Genomic DNA, 26,593 nt, shown 5'->3' with positions numbered 1-26,593 from the left:
GTGTTAAGAGTGCTAGCCTTGAGCACAAAGAGGCTCAGGGACAGGGCTCAGGTTCAAGCCCCAGGATGGATAAAAAAGCAAAACTGAGATGCTAACATGGCTCAAATGATAAGAGTGCTTATGTAGCAAGCGTACATGGACCCCTTGTTTAAAACCCCAGTTATGGGGAAAAAAAGAAAACTGGTAAATAGAAAATAATTTAAATCATCCACATTTATAAATTTCTGGTTTCAAAACAGCACGAACAACAGTCACTGATAAGACATACTGTTAATAAAATTCAATTTTTTAAATTAAAAAGTCACTAAAATGTACAATTTAAAAATGCTCCAGAGCCAGACACCAGGGCTCCACATGTAATTTTAGCTATTCAAGAGGTTGAGATCTGAAGATCACAGTTCAAACCCAACTCAGGTAGGAAAGACTATGAGAATCTAATCTCCAATCAACCACCAAAGAGCTACAAATGGCACTGTGAATCAAGATGTAGAACACTAGCCTTCAGCACAAAAGCTCTGGGACAGTGCCTAGGCTCTGAGTTCAAGCCCCAGAACTAGCACAAAAAAATGCTTAGATTAATGAGTTACTTCAAAGTAAATGCAAATGATGCATGATTAATTCCTTCATAAGATGTTGCAGCGATTAAATAAGTGTATGTTAATTATAACAAACATAACTTAAAAGGACATATAACTTAAACTTGTTTTTTAAACTTGTTTCTTTACTTACTCTCACTTCTTTGTCTCCAACGAAACAAATAACACGAAGAGCAGGAACCCATCGTTTAAATTCATTCATCCAATTGTGTAAAGTAGACTTTGGAACTAAAACCATGTGTGGTCCAGGAATGTTTCGATAGTGTTTCAGATAGCCAAGCAAAGCAATGGTTTGTAAGGTCTTACCAAGACCCTGCATTATCATCACAAAAAAATCCATAAGTAGAATTGCTTTAATAAATATATAACAATATATAACAATTTAATAAAACAATTAGTAACAATATTATCAAGGACTTGCTAACCAGCTCACATCAAAAAGTATATTTTTACCAATTAAAAGTAAAAAGTCCTGCCGGGCACTGGTGGCTCACGCCTGTAATCCTTCCTATTCAGGAGGCTGAGATCTGAGGATCCCGGTTCAAAGCCAGCCCCGGCAGGAAATTCTGTGAGACTCTTATCTCCAATAAACCACTAGAAAACGAAGTGGCACTGTGGCTCAAGCAGTAAAGCACTTGCCTTGAGCTGAAGAGTGCAGGGACAGCGCCCAAGCCGAGAGTTCAAGCCCCACGACTGACAAAATGAAAAAGCAAAAAGGTCTTATTTTTGTTTATTGATACATAATAATTGCTCAATGTGACAGATTTTATTGTGATATCTTCATACATACAAATAATTCTTTCTCAGTCTCCTTTCTCTCTGCCCTAAAGAAGCCTTTTATAAAGCATACCAAAAAAAAAAAAACACCACAATTCAATTCAGTACTTACTGTGAAGACAAAAAGAAATAATGAAATTTCACTCAAAAAGTTGCTCAAGAAACAACTTGTATTTTAGAATAGTTTTACTCCTAAAAGTCAAGCAATGTAATAATTTTTCTAATAGCTACCAAAATAGGAAGTGTATATATGTGTGTATGTATTTCACAAAAGGCATGTTTTCTTTGCCAGCCTTTGCTACTGCCCCCAACATTATCATAACACAGACATGAAATATTCAGACTATCCGTTTTAAGAGGTGTGTGGCTTCTACTATAGCACATCATTGTCTTCAAGCCTGAGGAACAAAACAATAAAATTTTACAGCAAGAAAGGACTTTAAAGATCACCTAGCCGGGCACTGGTGGCTAACACTTGTAATCCCAGCCACTCAGAAGGCTGAGATCTGAGAATCATGGTTCAATGCCAGCTCAAGCAGGAAAGTCTCTGAGACTCTTTATCTCCAAGTAACCACAAGAAGACCAAAAGTGGAGCTGTGGCTCAAAGTGGTAGAGCTCCAGCCTTGAACAAGAGGTCAGGGACAGCGCCAAGGCCCCCAGTTCAAGCTCCACTGCTAGAACAAAAAAAGATCATCCAGTGTAATGGACTTCTTAAAAAATAACATACTGATGAAGACGTATGCCTAGCAAAACCAAGGCCCTATGTTCGATCCCCACCACACACACACACACACACACACACACACACACACACACACACACACACACACACACACACACACACACACACACACACACACACACACACACACACACACACACACACACACACCATACTGATGAAGACGTATGCCTAGCAAAACCAAGGCCCTATGTTCGATCCCCACCACACACACACACACACACACACACCCCTATAGGGAAAGAAGCACACATTATGCTGACTGACCTTTGATAACAGTTCTTAAAGTTTGGTCTAATTTTTGGTGTAAGTTTTGGTGTAATTCAGTGGTAGAGTACTTGCCTAGCATATATGAGGCCCTGAGTTCTATCTCCAGCACAACAAATGAAAATAAATGAACAAATAATAAAACAGCTTTTGGATCTACCTCTAAGGAAAACACCTATTTTCCTTTATAAATCTATCTAAAAACCACTTTCATATGATAAACCCACCTAGATAATAGTAATGCCTCTTAATTGGATAGGTTTTATGGATGTTATGTTTCAAAACCAGTATTGTTGGAAATATTAGCAAGGATGTGGGGGGAAAGGACCAACCCTCATGCACTGTTGGTGGGAAATTACAATCAGTATGGAGAATCCTCAAAACATAAAATTCAACCTACTTTAAAACTTCAACCATACCACTTATGGGCATATAACCAAATTAAAGTAAGTAATTATCTGAGAACAGGAAAAAAAATCAAACCTAAAATTATCAAAGAAATAGTAAAAGGGAACTATCTAGAATGAGATCAATGGATCAGTGGGAGGGCAAAGGGGAAGGAATATATACTGAGCAGTAAAGAAGATCAAAGAACATTTCATGTGTATGGATATAATATATGAATACAGCATAAAATGAAATCAATGAAGTGATGTTTGAAAGAGGGGAGGAGGGAGGGATTAGAATATGGCTGATGGCCTGAAATTGTTCAAAGTACACTGTGTACATTATGGAAATATCAGAAACTCCCTCATATCCTAAATGTATGCTAATTCAAAAATAAAATTTTTACTCATTCCTCATTCTTTCTACTCATGTTGTAATCACAAATCTGAATATTTACATTTTCTCATTCATTTATTAACTGGTGGTTTACATGCCTCACATTATACCCACATGGATATCCAATAGCCTACAATAAAAACATGGAACATGAAATAACATTAGAAATAAAAAGGCACTAAGACAAATGAGACAAATTAAGAAGAAAAGAATTTTAGTAAAAGATAGAACACAAATGGCAGACCAGTAAAGCATACACCGGTGGTTCCACTTGGACTTTCAACTTGATTCCAAGTATTTTGGAAGTAAAAGTACAAACAAAAACAAAAGTATAGGGAAGTTTTTTAATCATTTAAGGAAATCTTATAAGAATATTCTTCCTGGGGCTGGGAAGGTGGCTCAGTGGTAGCATGCTTGCTTTGCATGAATGAGGCCCTGGGTTCAATTCCTCAGCACCACATAAGTAGAAAAAGCCAGAAGTAGAGCTGTGGCTCAAGTGGTAGAGGGCTAGCCTTGAGCTGAAGAGCGCAGCGACAGCACCCAGGCCCAGAGTTCAAGTCCCATGACTGACAAAAAAAAAAGAATATTCTTCCTTGTGCAAGTCCTTGTCCTAGAGATCAAACAGTAGTACAATTGACAAAAGCATTTTGCACAGGTATTTGCAATTACATTAGAAAATACTAACACTTGGGCTCGGAAGTTTGGCTCAGTGGTATAATGCTTGCCTTGCATGTATGAGGCCCTGGGTTCGATTCCTCAGCACCACATAAGCAGAAAAAAACAGAAGTGGTGCTGTGGCTCAAATAGTAGAGTGCTAGCCTTGAGCTGAAGAGCTGAGGGACAGCACCCAGGCCCAGAGTTCAGGCACCATGACCGACCCCCCAAAAAAAAAAATACACTTGAGTGAAAATCCGAAGTACAGCAAATTAAACAAAAAAAGTTGATAAATGGAATTTGATTAAACTAAAAAGTTTCTGCACAGCAAAAGAGACAGTTAACATGCTAAAAGACAGCCTGTAAGAGATCTTTTCCAGCTGTACATCAGAGGCATATATCCAGAATATAGAGAGCTTAAGAAATTAAACCCTCAAAGAATCAACAGTCCAAATAATAAATGGGCAAAAGACCTAAATAGACTCTCAGAAATACTGAAAATGGCCAACAGACACATGAAGAAATGCTCAACATCTCTAGCCATAAATGAAATGTAAATAAAATCCACACTGAAATTCCACCTCACCCTAGTTAGATTGGTTATCATTATGAATACAAACAGAGCTGGCACAGATGTGGGGGTAATGGTACCTTAGCACACTGTTGATAGAAATATAAACTTGTTCAACCACTCTGTAAAGCAGTATGGAGGGTCCTTAAAACACTAAACACGGAACTATCTTATGATCTAACAATTCCATTCCTGGGCATTTATCCAAAAGATCACAAACCAGGTTACAGTAAAGCCACCAGCACAACCATGTTTGCTGCAACACTATTTACTGTAGCTAAGGTATTGAATCAGCCCAGATGCCCCTCAATGAATGAATGGAATTTTACTCATCCATTACAAAGAATGATAGTGCATCATTTGCATAGAAATTGAAGGGCCCGAAAAAAAAATCAGTTAAGTGAAGTCAAGCCCAAGGAGGCTAGAATTAATTTATAAATATATTAAGTAAATACTTCAAGGTAGTATGCAAATGTATACAAATGTATTAAACCAAAATATGGTAGATTGAGGGGGTGAAATTCTTTAGAAAGCTAACCCATAGCCCAACAAAATAAATATCAAGAAATGGATACTCAATGGAGGGATTAAGGAGAAGGAGAAGACAAGGGGGTTGGGGGGCGGAGAATGCAGTCATAAAATTCAATGCATATCCTACAAAATTCAGAAAATTGAGGCAAAGAGTAGGATTGGGAGGGATGGATGAGAATGCTGAAAGGCGTGACACTAAGATGCATTGTATTCATAAACCGCCTTGTTGAATGGCAAATTCTTTGTATACTACTTAAAGGTAATAAAAATTTATTAAAAATACCTAGTAAAGTATTTTAGCCACCAGCTCCTTACCATCTCATCAGCCAAAATACCATTGACTCCATTTTCATACAAAGAAATCAACCAGTTCAGCCCTCGAATCTGATAATCTCTCAGGGACCCTCCTTTTACATCTGAAAAAAAAAAATCAAGGAGATTTCATATATTCATTAGTACACTCAAGTCCAAGTTTATGAAAACTAAACTCAAAAGTGTGTAATGAAGTACTTACATGAAGGCGATACCTCAAATCTGACACACACATTTGATGTTTTCCGACTCTCTGACAGTAGCTCTTCATCTTCTTCTTGTTCTGTACGCCTATGGCGATTACTGAATTGAAAACAGAAAGACCTTTGTATTCACCTCACATACCAAGGTGTCAATTAAATCAGTATTCTCTACTAACATCTTTTATGGAAAAAAGCATATTATCTAGTGTCGTACTTAGAAGTAAAATTAACCTACATTTTTACTGATTGATTTCTGTTGAAAAAAATACACTGTTGTCTCTAAAACAGAATAACATTAGTAATAACCTTATTTTCATATAAAATTTTACTGAATTAGTAAAGATGGCAAGGAAAGTAGGAGAAACAGAACAACAGGAAAAGAGAAAAGATAGAAAGATGTCAACATACTCTCCAACAGACATTAAGCTCTGCTTTTCATCTTTCTTAATTCGAGGACGTCCCAATTTCATGTTCAAAGGAGATGTTGGAGATTTCTGTGCTGAAGGTTGAATAAAATGTGCAAAAAGCTCTGTCTGCTTCAGTAAAAATTCAAATCTCTTTGCTCGGTCTGTTTTCTAATTTACAAAACAAAAGAAAAGAGTAGATTTTTTTCTATTCATTCAAAAATATTCTATAAATGCCTGTATCGTGCTTTCTATGTACAAAGGTTTAAACAATGTTCCATGTTTTAAACATACTAACCCATTAAATTCCCTTACAAATAGTTACTCATGTCATATCCATCTTTCAGAAAATAAACTGCGGCACAGAGTAAAGAACTTGTTCATGCTTCCATAGCTAGTAAATAGCAGAGTATTTTCAAACAGTTTTAGTAAAAGCCAAATGATCAGACAGAGTTAGTAAATATTTCAACAAAAAGTATCCTTCTTGGGGTTAGGAGGTGAAGTCTTGTAGTGAAGCATGTGCTAAAGCCCAGTACTCACTCCCAAAAGAAATAACCTTCTTACAGAAAACTGATCCTCTTTCCAAAACATGATTTTCTTTCCCTAAATAGTTAAGAAAATTAAGCACCATATATATATATATATCAATTATAGAACTACAAATTATTAACTATGATACACAAAATGAACTCTTAAGATTCAAGCTGTACGTAGAAATAACTGAAGTCTAAGAATACAGTATCATTTTGTCTCAAATATTTTTAATGTCATGGTACAATAAAATAATAAACATTCATCTCTTCAATTACAATGATCTGGAAAACTGTATTTTAAATTAGCAATATATGAAGTTGTCCCCAAAGGGGATTTAGAAAAAGTATACATATACATATATGTAAAGTAGTTAACACATATTAACTGTTAAAAATTGATATGTATACTAATTCCCCAATGAACTGTAAAAGATCATATAAACGATATCATGTAAATACAATAAAACTTTATTCACTACAAAAAAACCTTAAAAGATCAAAAGACACATACATCCTTCTAGAAAAAGGAAAATCACGATGATTTTTTCAAAGTTACTGACCATAGGGCAGATAATATTTGATTGCTAATGAAAGATTCATGATTAACAGCAAAAGAAACTTACAGATGAGTTTATTAACATAAATACAAGTTAGACAAATACATTCAGATCACAAGCTGGAAGGAGGCCAGAAACATTCCATTTTATGTTATCCTCATTGGAATGTTGTTCTTAGAGTTGTTAAAACATTGTCTCATTAGATGTGGCCTTAAAACATTAAGGCATGGAGTATTGAAAAATAACTATCAACAATCAAAAAAATTTACTTCATCTCTGCTTACTCTTATACTATTACTGGAAAAGCAAGCCCTTAGGGGAAAAAATTGGCTGCAAATACCTGTTAACTTTACAGTAAGAAAAGATTAAATAGCTGAGTGAGTAGTGACATAGCATGGGGCTGCAACTAAGATTATACTGCATAACTGTTACTTTCAGCAATTGAGCAAGTATGTCTCAAAGTGAATAATCATATATCACTTTAACATGTAGCATTCAAAAAAAAATATGAGGTTGGCTCTGTGACTGGATTTTCTTCAGGACATATAAGTCACACTGATAGCGTCACTGTATTTTCACTCAGTGGATAAAGTATATCATAAAAAAACTTATTTTGGAGCAGGGTACTGGTGTCTCATACCTGTAATGCTAGCTACTCAGAAGGCTGAGATCTGAGGATCACAGTTCACAGTCAGCCCAGGTAGCAAAGTCCATGAGAACTTTATCTCCAATTAACCTCAAAAAACAAGCCAGAAGTGGAACTGTGGTTCAAGTGGTAGAGTGTTAGCCTTGAGCACAAAACAACAGTGCACACACTGAGTTCAAGCCACAGAGCAGGCACAAAAAAATAGACATTCTCTTTTTTAAAAAATGATCAAGGCCGGGCACCGGTGGCTCACACCTGTAATCCTAGCTACTCAGGAGGCTGAGATCTGAGGATTACCTTCAAAGCCAGCCCAGGAAGGAAAGTCCATGAGACTCTTATCTCCAATAAACCAATAGAAAACCAGAAGTGGCGCTGGTGCTCAAGCATAGTGTACTCACCTTGAGCGAAGAACTCAGGGACAGTGCCTAGGCCCAGAGTTTAAGCCCCATGACCGACAGGAAAAAAAAAAAATCAAACTAAGCTGGGCACAGGTGGCTCATGCTGGCAATACTAACCACTCAGAAAGCTGAAATTTGAGGATCAAGGTTTGGAGGCATACCAGGCAGGAAAGTCTGTGGAACTCATATCTCAAATTAATAACCAGAAAACCAGAAGTGGCCCTGTAGCTCAAAAAGTGGTACAGCACTAGCTGTTAGTAAAAAAAAGCTCAGGGACAACACACAGGCCTGATTTCAAGCCTCAGAATTGACAAAAATAATAATAAATCTTATTTTGAGCCAGACAAGGCATCTCCAGAGCTGAAGAGGGAGGCCAGCTAGGGCAAAACGTATTTCTCAAGACTACATCTTAACCAATGGCTGGATGCAGTGGTGTCTGTTATCCCAGATATGGTCCAAGAACAATGGCTTGACACAATGGCATGTGCCAGTTATACCTATACATAGGAAACACAAGTAGGCAGACAGCCAAATAACCAAGGCAAACGGACAGGAGACGTAGCTCAAGTGGCAGAGAGTCTGCTTAGCAAGCGCAAGACCCTAAGTAGCACAAAAAGTGAATTAATTGATAAGAAAATAAGAAAAAAAAAGTAAAATCAAATAAATTACTTGGGGATTAAGAGCATTGGGGCTAGGTGGCAGTGGTTCATGCCTATAATCTCAGCACTTGGGAAGCTGAAGCAGTAGGATTGCAAGATCCAGGCGAGCCAGGGATATATACTAAGACCCTGCCTCAAAATTTTTAAAACTTAACTATAGCATTTTCTGTCCTAGCCAAGCGTATATTTACCATTTTCTCTTCATATTCTGGGTCCATTTCCTTTTCAGATTTAGAGGCTTTAGTAGCAAGTTTGAGTTGATACGGAGAAATGTTTTTCTAGAATTCCAAAGGAAATAAATATCAGCAAATTGTTAGACAAGGTCTTTAAATTGGTCAATGTTCTCACTTGAAGAAAGTGAAAAGTAATCAAATAACTTAATAAATCCATGTGGGACATGCATGGACCAATGCCGATATCTTATTATGAAGCAGGACTTAAGATTAATCCAGTTCTGTGAACCTGAAGGCCAATAAAAAAATCTGAAAAGCCAGAGAAATGACATTAATTAGAGTAAAATCAAAGGTAACCCACTGAACCTTTCTATTTTTTTAGAAGTGTGTGGGAATGTCTATACACAAAATAAGTGATTTAAAATCTGGAACAGAGTCAGCACTGGTGGCTCACACCTGTAATCCTAGCTACACAGGAGGCTGAGATCTGAGGACTGTGATTCAAAGCCAGCCAGGGCAGGAAAGTCCGTGAGACTCTTATCTCCAATAAACCACTCAGAAAACCAAAAGTGGTGCAGTGGCTCAAATGGTAGAGCACTAGCCTTGAGCTGAAGAGCTGAGGGACAGTGCCCAGGCCCAGAGTTCAAGCCCCACGACAGGCAAAAAAAAAATCTGGAGCAGGCCAATATAATTAACCACAAACCAAAGAATTCAAGACAAGAAAATATTAATTCTACAAAATATTTCTTTATGTAATGGAAACAAGCCAGTTTTTTAGAAGAAACCACTGTGGTTTCTGTTTCTGAAAAGACACTTGAAAACTGTTTCCACGGACTAAAATATTTACATTTTTATGCAATGAAGTATGATCCTATATTTTTAAAAATAAGTTAATAGTACTGCTTCAAACTGTTTGTTTAACTTCCTTCAACTGGAAAGAAAACTTTTGAATTATATTGTATAAATATTTTACAGAAGTGGTTTATCAGAGCTATTAACTATTAACCACTGATACTTTTAAAGCTGTAATTTAGTAAAAGCTAACATCAGTCAATAACTTAACAACTGAAATGAAATGGAAGCAACGAGAGTGATAAACTACATATCCTATAATTGTAAGACAAGCTAATATTTGTAAATATAGGAACATATGTAGATTAAGTGTCCTTCCCTGGAAGAAATCAAATAATGAAAATGAAACTCTACCCAAAAAGACGAAAGCTACAAGTATTGAGTTGTAACATAAGGCTTTGCAGAGACCAAAACATAAATGTTTGTAAAAACTAAAGTAGCTATGTTAATTCTATCATGGCATTTGTCCACCAGTTTTGAAAACCTACACCAAAAATCAACAACAGAATGTGACCTTAAATGTAAGGGGAAAAAATGGCTCCAATAGTTAATGAATAATGGCTTCCAACTTTTACTAAAATTTTTATTTTGAATAAATTCAAACTAAGCTTATATACTTTGACCTTGGTCAAAGTCCTATGTTAGAGCACTGAGCAGAAAATCATCTTTATTTACAGCATTCCATTTGTATATATAACGTATGTGAAATGTTCAAAATATAATTCTGGAAGGATGGAAATAGAGAACTTTGAAAAATCCCTTCAAGCCCAGACTTTCAAACTGTCACATATGCTATAAAGCAAGTTCAGTGTGGGGATACACTCCTGTAATCTTAGCTACAGGAGAGGCAGAACAAGGGGGATTGAGAGATTGGTGCCAACCCAGGCAAAGTCAGTAAGATTCCATCTAGAAAAATAAAATAAAAAGCTAGTGGGGCATAGTTCAAATGGTAGATTGCTTGCCTAGTTCTATGCAATCCCCCGTACTGCCAAAAGAAAAATTAGGTATCAAAATCCACACTTCTTCCATCATTCCTTAAAAAGACTATAAGAAGTGGTTGTGAAGGTGGCTCAGTGGTAGAGTGCTTGCCTTCCATACATGAGGCCCTGGATTCGATTCCTCAGCACCACATAAGCAAAAAAAGCCCGAAGTGGCGCTGTGGCTCAAGTGGTAGAGCACTAGCCTTGAGGTGAAGAGCTGAGGGACAGTGCTCAGGCCGAGTTCAGGCCCCACGACCAACAAAAAAAAAAGCCTATGAAGTCCAGTTTTTAAATCTCAAAAGAGTAACACATCATGTATCACTTCACGTCATATACACAAATATTCATGGAAAGCAGACTTCACTTACAGAAAATTAAATCCTATAGAAGCATTTATTCATTACTTCTTGCTTACCTTATGGTAGAATACATTAAAAACAATTATATGCTAATTAAAACTCCTCTTTTTGAGTACAGCTATTAAGTTATGCATAATTACTTAACTGGCACTATCCTCCATAATAAAAGTTAAAATACCTACCTTCTCAATTCTATGTGTTTCCAAAAATTCATTTATCATACCAGAAAAGATAAAAGGTAAATGACATTCTATTTCTTTGTGGATTTTATCCTCTAGGACTCTTAATGCCATGAGAACACAGTACAAGATAATACAAAAAGGGAGGGGGTCTTGTTTGGGGGCTAGGAATGTGGCTTAGTGGTAGAATGCTTGCCTAGCTAGCATGCATGAAGCCCTGGGTTCAATTCCTCAGTACTACATAAAAGAAAAGGCTGGAAGTGACACTGTGGCTCAAGTGGTAAAGCACTAGCCTTAAGCACAGAGAGGCTCAGGGATAGAGCACACGCTCTGAGTTCAAACCCCAAGACTGGCAAAAAAAAAATAAGCCTGGTTTTAAAGTATATGACTTTCCACTGAAAATATCAGCTTTTAGTGTTAGGTTATCCATGTTTAAATCAAGTAAATTCAAGAATCAAAAGAATAAGCAAAAATACCTTTGAGTTAGCTAAGCCTATTGAGTCAATTCACTAAATCTCATCTATAATACTGAACAACATGGAAGCGTTCTCATATATTTCTACCTAATTTGATAACCTGCCTTCCCTCACACCACAGAATATAAGCTGTGATAAGTAACATGGCAAAAAAAAAAAACCAGCAAAAAAAGGCACAACTTAGATAGCAAGAAAAGATGGTGGAGGGCCAGGACTTTAATGGGTGCTCTAACTACTGAAGGAGAGGGTCCCTTACCCTTGAGATTCAGCATCACTGCCATTTACTATTTTACATTTGTCTTAAATAATTTTATGGTTGTGTTACAACTACATCAAATATATATATATATATATATATATATATATATATATATATATATATATATATATATATATATATACAATAAACTCATAAGTTCTTCCTAAAGAAAGTCATTAAAGTGGTTAAGAAGTGATACCTAGCCAGGTGTTGGTGACTCACTCCTATAATCCTAGCTACTCATGAGGCTGAGATTTGAGTATTGCTGTTTGAAGCTGGCCCAGGGTGGAGAGTACATGAGACTCCTATCTCCAATTAACCACCTAAAAACCACAAGTGGCTCAAAGTGGTATTGCATAAGCTTTGAGCATAAAAGTTATGGGATAGCACCCAGGCCCTGGATTCAAGTCCTTTGACTGATCAAGAAAAGGTGACAGCTAAGAACCTGGCAATTGAGGGAAAGAGAAATTATTAAAGAGTCAACAAAATAAAGCATGCCATATATATGTAAATATCCAAATATTAATATATGCAGGAGGAGGGGAAAGCAAAGGAGGTGTAAGATGAGTATGTGTGAATATCACAATCAAACTCATTGTTAAAAAAAGAGAGATTGGGGGCTGGGAAGGTGGCTCAGTGGTAGAGTGCTTGCCTAGCATGCATGAGGCCCTGGGTTCCATTCTTCAGCACCACATAAGCAGAAAAAGCTGGAAGTGGCGCTGTGGCTCAAGTGGTAGAGCACTAGCCTTGAGCTGAAGAGGTGAGGGACAGTGCCCAGGCCCCACAACCAACAAAAAAAAAAGGGATCTGGATAGAAGGGGTGACTAATAGAAGGGGTGAATGTGAACAAATTATATGTATACATGGAAATATCACAATGAAACTCCTTTCTACAATTAATATATGCTAATAAAAATCACAATAGTGAAAAGTTTGAGAAGCAGTTATTGAAAGAAAACAGCCTGCTGGATGTCAATTGTCTGTGTCACTGTCACAGTACATTAACTGATGGTCATGAGAAAAAAACAATCTGAATCTTTAGTACACCTCTGTAAGGATTTGAGATACATTTACTTTTTTTTTTGTGAGTCCTGGGGCACCACCTACCAGGGGCTGGGAATGTGGCTAAGTGGTAGAGGGCTTGCCTAGCATGTATGAAGTCCTGGGTTCAATTCCTCAGTACTACATAAACAGAAAAAGCCAGAAGCGGCACTGTGGGTCAAGTGGTAGAATGTTCGCCTTGAGCAAAAGCTCAGGGACAGTGACCAGGCCCTGAGTTCAAGCCCCAGGACTGGCAAAAATATAAAAAATAAATAAAAATAAATGGAGCCAGGTGCCTGTGGCTCACACCTGTAATCCTAGCTAATAGGGAGACTGAGATCTGAGGATTGCAATCCAGCTCAGGCAGGAAAGTCTGTGAGACATTTTTTGTTGTTGTTGGTTGTGAGGGTTTGACTTTAGGGCTTAGGCACTATTGCTGAGCTCTTTGGCTCAAGGTCAATGGTTAACTGGAGATAAGAGTCTCACACTTTCCTTTCAGGGTTGGCTTCAAACTGTGATCCTTAGATCTTAGTGTCTGAGTAGCCAGGATTACAGGTGTGATCCAACAGAGCCTTGAGCCTTGGCTCTGAGACACTGTTCTGTGTAATTAACTACCAAAAAAGCTAGAAGTGGGGCCACGGCTCATGGTGGTACAGCCACCAGCCAGCCTTGAGCAATAGAAGGTCAGCAACAGTGCCCAGACCAGGTTCAAGCCCCAGGACTTGCAAAAACAAAATGTGCAGGTACTAAAGTAGTAAAGCTTAGAAATCCAGGAAGTGCCTACCATTGTAACAACTTATTTTCCCCATGGTGAGTGGACAAAGCCATGTCAGCAATATCTAATAAAGCTATAGAGTTCCTGAATATATTATCAACTCGGTGCTTACCATTTTTATTAATTGATTTCCAATGTTTTCACAATTCCAAATACACAATGTGGAAATTCGACATTACTGCTGTGTGAATTTAGCTTTTTAATGCACCCAGTGTAGAAAATAAAAGTTATTTAGACACACTACACATCCCAAAATATGATTTATATTGATGTTTGGTGTTTGGCCCAGGATTAATCATCAATCTGGTCTTACTGTTGGAGGTGCTGCACAGATCTCAGGTTGTGGGATTTCCACGGTTTTCACTTAGCACTTCAATTGTTCTTCTGCTTAGTTTACTTGTTAAGCAGGTGCTGAATTTAAAGTTGTCTTCCAATTCAACGCAAAAGGTGTTCATTTCCTTCAAAAGCATTTCATCTGGTACTTCAGTATCATAATGACTCAGACAAAGCCAGTTGAGATCTTTGAAGCATAATTTTAATTACCTTCTGTTTATAGAAACGGCATGAGTACTCTTCAACGGGTAAAAACCCACCCATTAACTATCCATTCTGTAATTTCTATATGTAAAATATCCTTATGCTGTCTCCTATTATTAATCTCAATTTTTCAAAGCATTTCATACGTCTATTTGTATGGCTCAGCCCATGTGAAATATGCTTTTTGAAGCTTTATGACTCTGTGGATTTTGTTTTAAAAGGGTATGACAGCGGTCCCTTTATGTACCTTAGTAGCAGCTCATCGGGGAGACTGAGTTATTACAAAATAAATAAACAAAATACGAAGAAAAAGGAAAGAAAGAAACCTGCTTGTGTTTAGGAACCAGCAGCGCCCACTAGGAGAGGGAGGCGGAAGCTTGGAAAGCTTGAGGCCGGGTTGGGGGACCATCTGGGTGGCCCAGGAGTGAAACAGTACACTGTCGGGGGCGGGGCAGGAGAGGATGAGGACGCAAACGTTGGAAAATTTCCTAAAGCAACATGAATGTGTGGGGTACGCACGACGCCGAGCTATTTTCCTTTTTTGAAGTGACACACCTTCCTCAGCAGGCAGAGATCAAACACACAAGGGAGGATTCTAATTTTATTGTACTCAATCCAAGAGATGGACACTGCCAATCAAATAAGTGTCTTCGCTGTCATCATTAAGTGTCCCCTAACACCGGTACGTTGATACTCCAATTACAAAAATAAACCCCAACCAAAACCCATTTAGCGCCGAGTGTGAGATTGAAGGGCCCAGATTTCCCAGGCAGAGGCCGACGGGAAGGCAGAGGAGAGCGAGCGCTCCAACAAGAGAAGAGGAGGTGTTCGCCTGCGCAGTCCCAACCACCCCCCCCCCCCCCCCGCTACCCACTCATTGACCCTAGTTCCGGGAAGGTAGAGGGGGCCTGAGGCTATACAAGGGTTCTGGCGCTCCAGGATAACACCATCACTCCACCCCCCTAGCCGCGCTCGCTCAAGCCCGCGCCCCGCCCCCGCCCTCCAGGCGGCTAGAAGGAAAGGGGGAGGGGAGTGAATGCTAGATTGTTCCGCCGCCCCCACACTCGCCGCTCCCCCACGCTCCCGCCATCCCCACCCCACTCCCGCCTTCCCACCCCCCCACTACCACTCCTGGCTTCCCCCCGACTCCCGCCTCCCCATCCCTGGCGAGCTCCGCGAGTACCTGTCGGCGCCAAACCGGCAGGGTTTGGGCCCCTCGGAGGGGCCAAGCTCGGGATTTGTCCACCATGCAACACACACACCCCCTTCCTATTTACCTCCTTCTTCTCTCCCTTCTCCGGAGTCGCGGTGGGTTCCGTAGCCTCGGCAGCCAACCCCTCCTCCTTAAAGGTGGACGGCCCGGGTTGTTCATCCTCTATGACCACGACTGTGGCGGTCGCATCCGAGACTGCCACGGTGGCTGCCACTGCAGCAGTGTCCGACTCCATGGCGTTGGAGCGGTAACGAGGATAGGGGGGAGATGAGGAAGGGGATGAGGATCCTGGGCGGCGGCGGCGGCGGCTGCACTGGAAGGCGCTGGAAGGAGGCAGGGGGTGGGGAATCACTCCGGTTCCAACCCCTTTACTCACCCCCCCCTTCTTTAAATAACCCTCAACCCTGCCCCACTTCCGTCCACCCACCCTACGTCACGGCCTTACCCCCACCCCCGCCATCCTCCCCTCTCATCTACCCCCCCCCAAACGATCGCGAGACTCCCCCTCCCCACTCAGAGCCCAGGCCGGACCTCTACAACCAACTGTTGCAGGAGTATGGGGCGCAGGCAGGGGTGGAGTCGGGAAGCGGGAGGCGGGAACCCAAAGCCATCAGCCTCCGAAAAAAATCGCGTTTCCCTCACGCCCCCAACTGTAAGCTTGAGTTCTCCTCCCAGATGTGTGCAAAACGAATCCTCTTTCCCTTAAATCTGCTCTTTGTACCTCAAGCGATCTCCCATTCTTGCACAAAGAACTTTTCGTGAGCCTTTAAGTGTACTGTACAAAATCTTTCTTGATGTGCAAAGCCCAGAACCCCTCCGCAACTGCCAGTCAGTCCCTAAAGGAACTATATTAATAGTGTAGTCCCACCTTCCTAAATTCTGCAGAAATAAAAGCGGTCCTTGTCTCTCTTGATGGCAAATATATACTTACAAGGCAAAAACCTGACTAAGTTTCACGTATATTTGTTTGAACTCAGATGACCAGTATACCCGAGCTCTTTGCCACTGATTTTTTTTTTTCTGGTCGTGAGGCATAAACTCCACGCCTGGAAGCTATCCCTTAGCTGCTTTTGCTCAAGGCTACCGCTGTACTACTTTGAACCACTACAGTTTTGGTTTTTGGTTGTGTGGTTTTTTTGTTTTTGTTTTTGTTTTTGGTAGTTTATTGGAGGTATAGAGTTTCACAGACTTTCCTGCTCTTGCTGGCTTCGAACCTCAGTCTTCATGTCTCAGCTTCCTGAGAAGTTGGGTTACAGGCGTGAGCCAAAAATGCTAGGTGTTGACACTGAAATTTAAAATTCCTCCTGGAAGAACAAAATTTAAAGCTGAGGACAACATATTAAGTAGGTACTTAACAATAATTGTATGCAATAGCTACAATTTTTCTTGGTTTGAGTTCTGTCCACGTCCTCACTCTTTGGTCATTATCCAATATCAATATATGAAAAGTACTTTAAAGGGTCAACAGCATGCAAATGTAATTATTAAACATTGCTTCGGACTCAAGGTGTAGTCAGTGGTAAAATGCCTGCTTATCAAATGCAGTGCTCTGAGTTAAAAAAACAGTACCACCAAAAAAGTTAAAACATTATTTTTTCTTCATTTTAATTTGGTGAAGAATGGAAAGATTTACACCATAGTCTTTAAAATGTTTTCATTAGGAACAAGAGATAACAAGGCATACGTAAAGTGGTATACCAAACAACAATCTGAAAACATGCAATTTCCCAAATGAAGCAAATACCATCCGAAGTAAAAACACATTATTATTAATTTCACACAGCATATATTCCTAAATTATTAATGTGAAATGTGATGCAGTTTCTGCAAACAGCAGGATAGTACATAGTTGATGCCAAATAGGTATTTCACACACACACACACACACACACACACACACACACACACATTCATATCCTAAATTATTTTAAGTTTTAAAACTTTGAAATCTTAATATGAGAAAAAAAAACCTTCTGACTTTTCTTTTTTAGCTCTTTATGGTCATTTACACCTTGGTGTGAATGAATATTAGATCTTGTACACAGGCTGGTTTTGAACAGAGGAAAAATAGGCAGTGGGCAAAACCCAGGGGATTGAAGGGTTGTGTCCATGAGAAAAGAAAGTAAATCTGGTGGTACTAGCTTGCTTCTGATTTTACTTTCAGTGCATTCACATTTACTTTAGATTCCCCTGCCCTCCATTGCTCAAGTTTCTCAGGTTATAGTGCAAAGATGTGCTATTCAATGAGCATAGTGTCTCAGCATAAAAACAGCTAATATCTCTGGAGTGTCAACTTCAGGAAAAAACAAGTAGGATAGAACTAAGTCACTTAACTGGTTGTTTGAAAATTATTTTTTCTGTTAAATTTGCAGATCTGTTAAGGAATGAACTACAAAGTGTGAAGTCTCTCCAAAGAAAATCTTGAGTATCCCAGATAGGCAACCTATCCATTCTTAACCATGTGTGCAATTGACTTAGGACCAAGGGGTCTTTACTGGACAAGTTGGAAAAGGACAGAGTAGAAGAATACTGCAACATGTGTCACCTGACTTGACTGGAGAAGGGCCCTTTCAGGCAGCAACAGTGGGAGGATTTCTTTTTGCACCAAATAGAAGCTAAGGAAAGATAAGCTTCCCCTCCCTACTTCTTGCCTGGGATCTCAAAGTACAAGGGCATGAGAAATATTTGTTGTGTATTTCTGTTTTCCTCTTTGTAAGGTTACTTTGGGCCACTGTATTTCTCGTTGCCAGTATATAGTGTCTTAATTACAGGTTTAAATGCACTTTTGTGAGGAAATCTAGAAAACTCATATACCTTTATATTTTCTTTTATGTGAAAACATGTCCCCCATTCCCAAAAGAAAGAAATTTACAAGCTGACTTTTCAGACAAAACATATTTATCCATTGACAATTTTCCATATACATATATTGTGGTCCTTCCTTTTCAAGAAGACAGACTAAAAGTACTACAGAGTATGTGTATTTGGCTGGAAAGGTCTATGCTTAGTCAATAGACCTTGCTAGAGGATCCATGTAAATATTGCCCTTTAGCTTATGGCTAACAGCTGCTATTTACAGAGCATGCACTATCCTTATTTACAAATCTGCCTGAATTCATGATCTGTAGACTTTCTTCCACTAGCCATTCTTTTTCTGATCCTACTCCACACCTTGCTACATCTGTTACTACTTTACCCTGCCATGTTTTTTCATTTGGAATAGTCTTTGATTGCCCTACCCCATTGGGGTTGGAGAACAAAGCAAATATTTATAAAGAAGCTCGAGACCATACGTGGGAATTTCAAGATTAATCTCAGTCTTTTTACAATGTATTTGTTCTTTTTGATAACTTTTGAGCATTGAAGATATGCAATAGTTATTTTGACATAGCCAAACTTGTTTAGTAACTATGAGAATGCATGTCCATTGGTGATATTAAACAATTTTATGAAGATTAGAAAGGCAAAGCCAAGAACTTGGTGTTCCTTCTCTAATCCTGTATCTGAAACTTGTCATTGAAACCAAAGTATGACTTAAAACCACGTTGTTATCCCACAAATCAATGTTCTTGAAAAGCTGGTACAAAGAGTCTGGTCACAGTATCTTGCTTACAGTTATAGTAGCATTCTGCTTATGTCACTTATCTCTCTCAATATTTTTTTATTTTAAAAGGAAAATGAACAACAACAAAGAAGGGAGTAACAATTCTCAACAAGAAATATACTCATAAACTTACTCATGTAATGATAACCCCTCTTTACAGCATCTTTACAATAAAAATATTTTCAAAAAGGAAAATGAGCTGATGTGCATGCCTAAAATCCTATCTACTCAGGAGGTTGATTCTTTTTTTTTTTTTTTTTTTTTTGGTTGGTCGTGGGGCCTGAACTCTGGGCCTGAGCGCTGTCCCTCAGCTCTTCAGCTCAAGGTTAGCACTCTATCACTTGAGCCACAGCATCACTTCCACCTTTTTCTGCTTAAGTGGTGCTGAGGAATCGAACCCAGGAACTCATGCATGCAAGGCAAGCACTCTACCACTGAGCCACCTTCCCAGCCCCATCAGGAGGTTGAAATCTGAGGATCACAGTTCAAAGCCAGCCCAGGTAAGAAAGTTGTTAAAACCCTTATTTCCAATTAACCAGAAAAGAACCAGAACTGTAGGTATAGCTCAGATGGTAGACTGACAGATTTGAGTGAAAATGCTGAGAGACAATGCACACAGGCCCTGAGTTCAAGCTCCAGTACCAGTATAAAAAGATACAATAGTGGCATCTTTGAAAATATTTTCTTGGTGCTGTCTAGGTAGAGGAAAATGTAATGGTGTGTACTGATTCTCTAGCACCTACTAATGTAGCAGATACTATGCTAGATGAGAAAAATGTAAATTTAGAATGAATAGATCATTTAAGATTCCATAGCTAATAAGGAACAGAAGCCACACTGGCTACTGAATTCACAGACTGGCTTGGAACTCATTTTCACACTTCATGTAATCCAGCTCCCTGTTTCTTCATAGGGCTTCTGACTGTACAGTGGAAATCCTAATGAGAAAATGACTGAGAAATGTTTCTCATCTATAAAATAGGGACACTAATATTTCATGAAATTCTTGGGAGGTATAGCAATGTCACAAGCTAAGAAACTAGTACCAAAAACCAGAAACAAGAATATTTTTTTGCTTGTCCTGGGACTTGAACTCGGGGCCTGGGTGCTATCCCTGACCTCTTGTGCTCAAAGATAGCACTCTACAACTTGAGCCACAATTCCACTTCCAGTTTTTTTGTACTTTATAGGAGATCAGAGACTCATGGACTTTCCTGCCCAGACTGGCTTTGAACCACTATCCTCATATTGCAGCCCCTGAGTAGCTAGGATTACAGGCATGAGCCACCAGCACTTACCTAAGAATATTCTTGGTAACTGTTATTTGTGATATCCAATAATGGAACCATTATATTTATCAACTGGAGAATTAATTGTGATATATTCATACAATGAAATAATATACATCAATGAAATGAATGGCATATATATGCTAGTACATATGTGATATAACATTGAAATAAAGTATAAAATAGTATGTATTATATGTTTCCAAAAAGACCATATCTAGACTATATTCATAAATGATAAACAAATGAAAACAAAAGGATGTCTATCAAAACACCATGATAGTGGCTATGTTCAGGAGTGGTAGAAAAGAAAAAATAAGCCGGGAGCTGTTGGCTCACACCTGTAATCCTAGCTACTCAGGAGGCTGAGATCTGAGGATCGCGGTTCAAAGCCAGCCTGGGCATGAAAGTCCGTGAGACTCTTATCTCCAATAAACCACCAGAAAACCGGAAGTGGCGCTGTGGCTGAAGCAGTAGAGCGCTTGTCTTGAGCTGAAGAGCACAGGGACAGCGCCCAAGCCCAGAGTTCAAACCCCACTACCGACAAAAAAAAAAAAACCTTTTCCTGTGGTGCCAAATATCAAATACATAGCCTTGTGCATTCTAAGCAAATTCTCTACCACTGAGTGAAACCTCCACCCCAAGCTTCAAAATGTCATTGTACAGGGGCTGGGAAGGTGGCTCAGTGGTAGAGTACTTGCCTTGCAGTCATGAGCCCCTGGGTTCGATTCCTCAGGACCACATAAGCAGAAAAAGCCAGAAGTGGCACTGTGGCTTAAGTGGTAGAGTGCTAACCTTGAGCTGAAGAGCTGAGGACAGTGCCCAGGCCCAGAGTTCAAGCCCCACAACCAACAACAACAAAAATGTTATTGTCCAGTAGGGCACAAACCTTGACCAATTGAGAGACAGAATTTTTTTTTCTGCTGGCACTGTAAATTGAATTCGGGTCCTGGATGCTATTTCTTAGGTTTTTTGCTCAAGGCTAGTATTCTACAACTTGAGCCACAGTTCTGCTTCTGGCTTTTTTGGTGGTTAATGGGAGATAAGAGTCTCACAGTCTTTCCTGCCAGGGCTGGCTTCAAAGTGCAATCCTCAGATCTCAGCCTTCTGAGTAGCAAGGATTACAAGCATGAGCCAGCAGCACCCAGCCAAGTCAGAAGCTTTTTATGGAATTGGAGGTGAGGATAGAGTGCCAGAAAGGGACAACATCCTGGAGGCCCTGAGTTCAAGCCCCAGTGCTGCCATGAAGAGATGCAGTAGGAGAAAAAGGAGGGGGGTAACAGTGCTCCATAGGAAATGTACTCATTATCTTACTCAAAAAACTGTAACCCCTCTTTACAGCATCTTTACAATAAAATAATATTAAAACAAAAGAGATGGGAGAAAGGGGAAGAAAGGGGGAGTGAGAGAGGAAGGCTTCTATAACTCATCAGAGAATGCTGGCCCAATGCCAGCCCTGGTTTAATGAGAGAGGTGCCTTCCAAAGTGCTAACAATATTTGATTTCTTGACTAGGTACAATTTACATGAACATTTGACAAAATTATTTGTTAAATTATGCTTATCTCTTATGCACATTAAAGGAAGGAAAATGTGGACATACTACAGGAAAATAAGGACAGATGTTTTATAAACATTTACAATAAAAAGTGTGACTATAAAGTGCGGAGTGATAAGAATGATCAGACCCATCATGCTCCTTTATTCTGTAATAATATGTTACAAAATAGACCTTGAGAAGTTTCAAGATGTTTTATAAGAGGTACATCAAGATCCTGTTGTTCAGAAGAGGAAGCATTGTTTTCCACATGAGAGGTATCCACATGAGAGAAAAGCTTCAAAGAACAAGAGAAATTGAAAAATAGAGGTGAGCAATGAAGAAATACATGATTCTAGCAGCTGCAATCACAAGAGACTGGGAAAGACAGATCAACATTAACAAGGAAGACATAACATTTGATTAAGAAATTAAATTGGAAAAAAAAGAAATTAAATTGGCCAGGCACCAGTGGTCACGCCTGTAATCCTAGCTACTCAGGAGGCAGAGATTAGAGGATCCTGGTTCAAAGCCAGCCCAGGCAAGAAACTCTGTGAGACTCTTATGTCCAATAAAACTGAAAGTGGCACTGTGGTCAAGTGGTAGAGTGCTTGACTTGAGCTGAAGAGCTGGGACAGCACCCATGCCCAGAGTTCAAGCCCCATGAAAGACAGAAAGACAGAAAGGAGGAAAGGAAGAAAGGAAAGAAGGAATTAAATTGGTTGTTTACATTCCCACCAACAATGAAGTAGTGTTCCTTTTGGCTACATCCCTTCCAACATCTGTTGTTACTAGATTTCTTGATTATAGCCATTCTAACTGGGGTGAGGTGGAATGTCAATGTCTTGATTTGCATTTCTTTTATGGCTGGAGAAGATGTGCATTTCTTCTTGTGTCTATTGGCCATTCTTATTTCCTCTTCAGAGAAGTCTCTTTAAGCCTTTAGCCCACTTATTAATTGGGCAGTTGTTTCTTCTTTGTTTTTTAATTTATTTTTATTTTATTTGTGAACATATTGTATAGAGGAGTTACAATTACATGGGCAGGATAATGCGTACATTTCTTACCAAGCATTACAGCCTCCTCCTTTGTTTACCCTTCACATCCCTTCCCAGCCTCCCCCCTCCCCCCCCAGTCCCAATCCTTCTCCTTCCCCACCCCCACCCCCGCCCCCAAACCGACGTTGTAAAGCTCGTTTTGGACATGACAACTTGTACTTCTCATTGTTGCAACAGGTCCTTATCCTTAAACAACTGTATCCTTAAACAACTGGTTTTTCCCCATCTCCTCCACAAGTTATACTGACATCAAATATAGTGAAAGCAGGGGTTATACTGTGGGGGAGGGACATACAAAGCAACAAAGAGATAATCTTATAAATGCGTTAGAAACACATGCATGAAAGAAAAAAACATTAAAATACACATCTAAGGGTTCATTTTCCTGACATCACATTATCTGACCTTTTCCGCTTGACTCATACATATACTAGATATTACAAATAAGGGAAACCATGGGACCTATGTTTCTTTGGGCCTGGCTTACTTCACTTAATATAATTTTTTCCAAGTTTTTCCATTTCCTAACAAATGGGGCAATGTCATTCTTTCTGATGGAGGCATAGAATTCCATTGTGTATATATACCACATTTTCTTGATCCATTCATCTACTGAGGGGCATCTGGGTTGGTTCCATATCTTAGCTATGGTAAATAATGCTGCAATAAACATAGTTGTGCTGGTAGCTTTAGTGTGATCTTGTTTGTAAACATTTGGATAAATGCCCAAAAGTGGGATTGCTGGGTCATAGGGGAGTTCTATGTGAAGACTTTTGAGGAACCTCCATAATGCTTTCCAAAGTGGTTGAACAAGTTTACATTCCCACCAACAATGAAGTAAAGTTCCTTTCTGTCCACATCCCCTCCAGCATCTGTTGTTGTTAGAGTACTTGATTTTTGCCGTTCTAACTGGAGTGAGGTGATATCTCAAAGTTGTTTTGATTTGCATTTCTTTTATGGCTAGGGATGATGAACATTTCTTCATGTGTCTATTGGCCATCCTTCTTTCTTCTTCAGAGAAGTTTCTCTTTAAGTCTTTCGCCCACTTATTTATTGGGCAGCTGTTTCTTTGCGGATTTGTTGTTGGGGGGTTTAATTTTTTGAGTTCCAAGTATACTTTAGATATGAGACCCTTGTCCGTTGTATGGCTAGTAAAGATCTTCTCCCAATCCGTGGGTTTTCTATTGATCTTGCTAGCTATGTCATTGGGCAGTTGTTTCTTTGAGGATTTGTTGTTAGGGGATTTAATTTTTTGAGTTCTAAGAATATCTTGTTCAAACACTTTGGAAAGCACAGTGTCCTGGGTTCAATTCCCACTACCAAAAAAGAACAGACCAAAACACTTTGGAAAGCAGTATGGAGGTTCCTCAAAAGACTCCACATAGAGCTCCCCTATGACCAGCAATCCCGCTTTTGGTCATTTACCCAAACAATCACAAACAAGGTCATACCAAAGCTACCAGCACAACCATGTTTATAGCAGCATTATTCACCATAGCTAAGATATGGAACCAACACAGATGCCCCTCAGTAGATGAATGGATCAAGAAAATGTGGTGTGTGTGTGTGTGTGTGTGTGTGTGTGTGTGTGTGTGTGTGTGTGTGTGTGTGTGTGTGTGTGTAATGGAATTCTATGCCTCCATCAGAAAGAATGACACCACCCCATATGGAAAGACTTGGAAAAAATTATACTAAGTGAAGTAAGCCAGGCCCAAAGTAACATAGGTCCCATGGTTTCCCTTATTTGCAATAACTAGTACAAGTCTAGGAGAAGCAAAAAAGGTCAAAAGCTATGTACATATGACCATATAAGATAATGTTAAGCAATATGAACCCCAAGACAGGGACACAAGTGGTTTTTTTTCTTTCTTGTTATTGTTTTTAACGTACTTATAATGCAATATGTGATTCTCGTTTCTTTTATATGTTCTTCCTCCATGGTATAAGTCCTGTTTTCACTGTATCTGATTCTGGTGTCCTGCATCGTGTGTGTGTGTGTGTGTGTGTGTGTGTGTGTGTGTGTATTTATTTATTTATAATTTGGGGAGCAGAAGGGATATAACAAAATACTTAAATAAGGATACAGGTTGACCCATTGTAACAATGAGATGTACAAGATACTATGTTGAAAACGAACTTTACAATTTGGGGGGCAGGTGGAGGAAGGAGTTGAGGAAGTGTGGAGGGAAGGGATGGATGGTAGGGGAAAAACAAAGGAGGAGGTAACGATGCTCAATAGGAAGTATACTCATATAACTGTAAACCCTCTGTACAGTATTTTTTTTGCAAATTCTTTATTGTGATTAAGTAATTACATAATTTCACAAATTTTACAGTATTGTGGGATAGTGATGTTTAGTTAAATTCACAAACACATTGTAACTTTCAAGGGGCAAATTGTCTATCGCGGTCTATAAAGTTTATGAGTTCTATGAGCCTTGACAATACAGTTGTTTCTTCCACATCATTCCTTTCCTTTTATTTTTACAATAAATATATATATATATTGGAAAAAGAAATTAAATTGGAAAGTCAGGTGCCAGTGGCTCACTCTTCTAATCCTAGCTACTCAGGAGGTTGAGATCTGAGGATTGAGGTTCAAAGCCAGCACAAACCATGAGACACTTATCTTCAATTAACCACCAGAAAACTGGAAGTTTTCTGTGCTGTGGCTCAAAATGGTAGAGTGCTAGTCCAGAGTTAAAGCCCCATAACAGGACAACAGATATAGATAGATAGATAGATAGATAGATAGATAGATAGATAGATAGATAGATAGATAGATAGATAGATAGATAAATAGATAGATAAAGAGAGAGAGAAATCAAGAGATAGAATTGGAGCTAGATGCTGGTGGTTCATACTTGTGATGGTCAGGAGGCTGAGATCTGAGAATCACAGTTGGAAGCCAAACCTGGACAAAAAATGTCTGGAAGACTCTTATCTCTAATTAAGCACCATTTGTAAAAATAAAATGTTGAAATTGGAACTGTAGCTCAAGTGGTAGAGCACTAGCCTTAGGCAAAAAAGCTCAAGGACAATGACAGGACCTGAGTTCAAGCCCCAAAATCGGCACAAAACATTTTTGATTAAAAATTAAATTGATCAGAGTAGTACTCACCTAATTCATAACTTTCTATAAAGGATGCATTCCACAAGTACCAATGAAATGCTACTGTTGTGTATTTCTCACTGTTATGGCAAGACAGAGAGTTCATAGGCACTTTACACTGCCAGTTGGTATCTGGACTTGATTTGAGAGGCACCATTTGACTTGAGAACAATGATCTAGACTTGTCTATATAACACTCAGTCAATTCAATATTTGGAGATCTTTTGTAATTTCATATTTAAATTCAAAAGATTCACCATATCCTCCTTCATAATCCTATATTGACTTTGAACTCCAGGATTCATAGAAGACTAAAATAACAGCGGTAGAGAGAAGTCAACTTATATTTTTGATATAGTTGGCACTGACTTACCCATTCACACCGCTATCCATTAAGAGAATCAAATCCTTTTCATGTAGAGGGGAGCATGGATATTGCTCTCCAACATAACTTCATCTTGTTAGGATCACAAAACCTTCAAATTCTGTTATTTTCCTCTTTGCCTCCTTCTCATCA

At 39.1% G+C, this 26,593-nt stretch overlaps 1 protein-coding gene across 4 annotated transcripts in view; it reads right to left on the bottom strand.

Annotated features, from left to right (window-relative positions):
• The window catches only part of Smarca1 (SNF2 related chromatin remodeling ATPase 1), an 86,439-nt gene extending 70,504 nt beyond the window's left edge, over nucleotides 1-15,935 (bottom strand). For 2 of the 4 annotated variants that reach the window (XM_070039758.1, XM_070039755.1), the window contains exons 1-6: nucleotides 15,542-15,805; nucleotides 8,825-8,911; nucleotides 5,845-6,011; nucleotides 5,436-5,536; nucleotides 5,237-5,337; nucleotides 730-909 (exon numbers count right to left, since the gene is read on the bottom strand). In XM_070039758.1, the coding sequence (XP_069895859.1) occupies nucleotides 730-909; nucleotides 5,237-5,337; nucleotides 5,436-5,536; nucleotides 5,845-6,011; nucleotides 8,825-8,911; nucleotides 15,542-15,712 (807 nt within the window). In that variant the 5' untranslated portion in view covers nucleotides 15,713-15,805. Of the gene's footprint in view, nucleotides 1-729; nucleotides 910-5,236; nucleotides 5,338-5,435; nucleotides 5,537-5,844; nucleotides 6,012-8,824; nucleotides 8,912-15,541 lie in introns of all 4 variants that reach the window. The other 2 variants (XM_070039756.1, XM_070039759.1) reach the window with 2 other exon arrangements.
• Between the last annotated feature and the right edge of the window lie 10,658 nt (nucleotides 15,936-26,593).

This window comes from Dipodomys merriami, unplaced genomic scaffold (genome assembly GCF_024711535.1).
Source record: "Dipodomys merriami isolate MVZ:Mamm:240054 unplaced genomic scaffold, mDipMer1.0.p SCAF_3, whole genome shotgun sequence".
Taxonomy (NCBI): domain Eukaryota; kingdom Metazoa; phylum Chordata; class Mammalia; order Rodentia; family Heteromyidae; genus Dipodomys; species Dipodomys merriami.
Note: the sequence above shows the minus strand (reverse complement) of the source record. Positions and strands in the feature narration are given on the sequence as shown.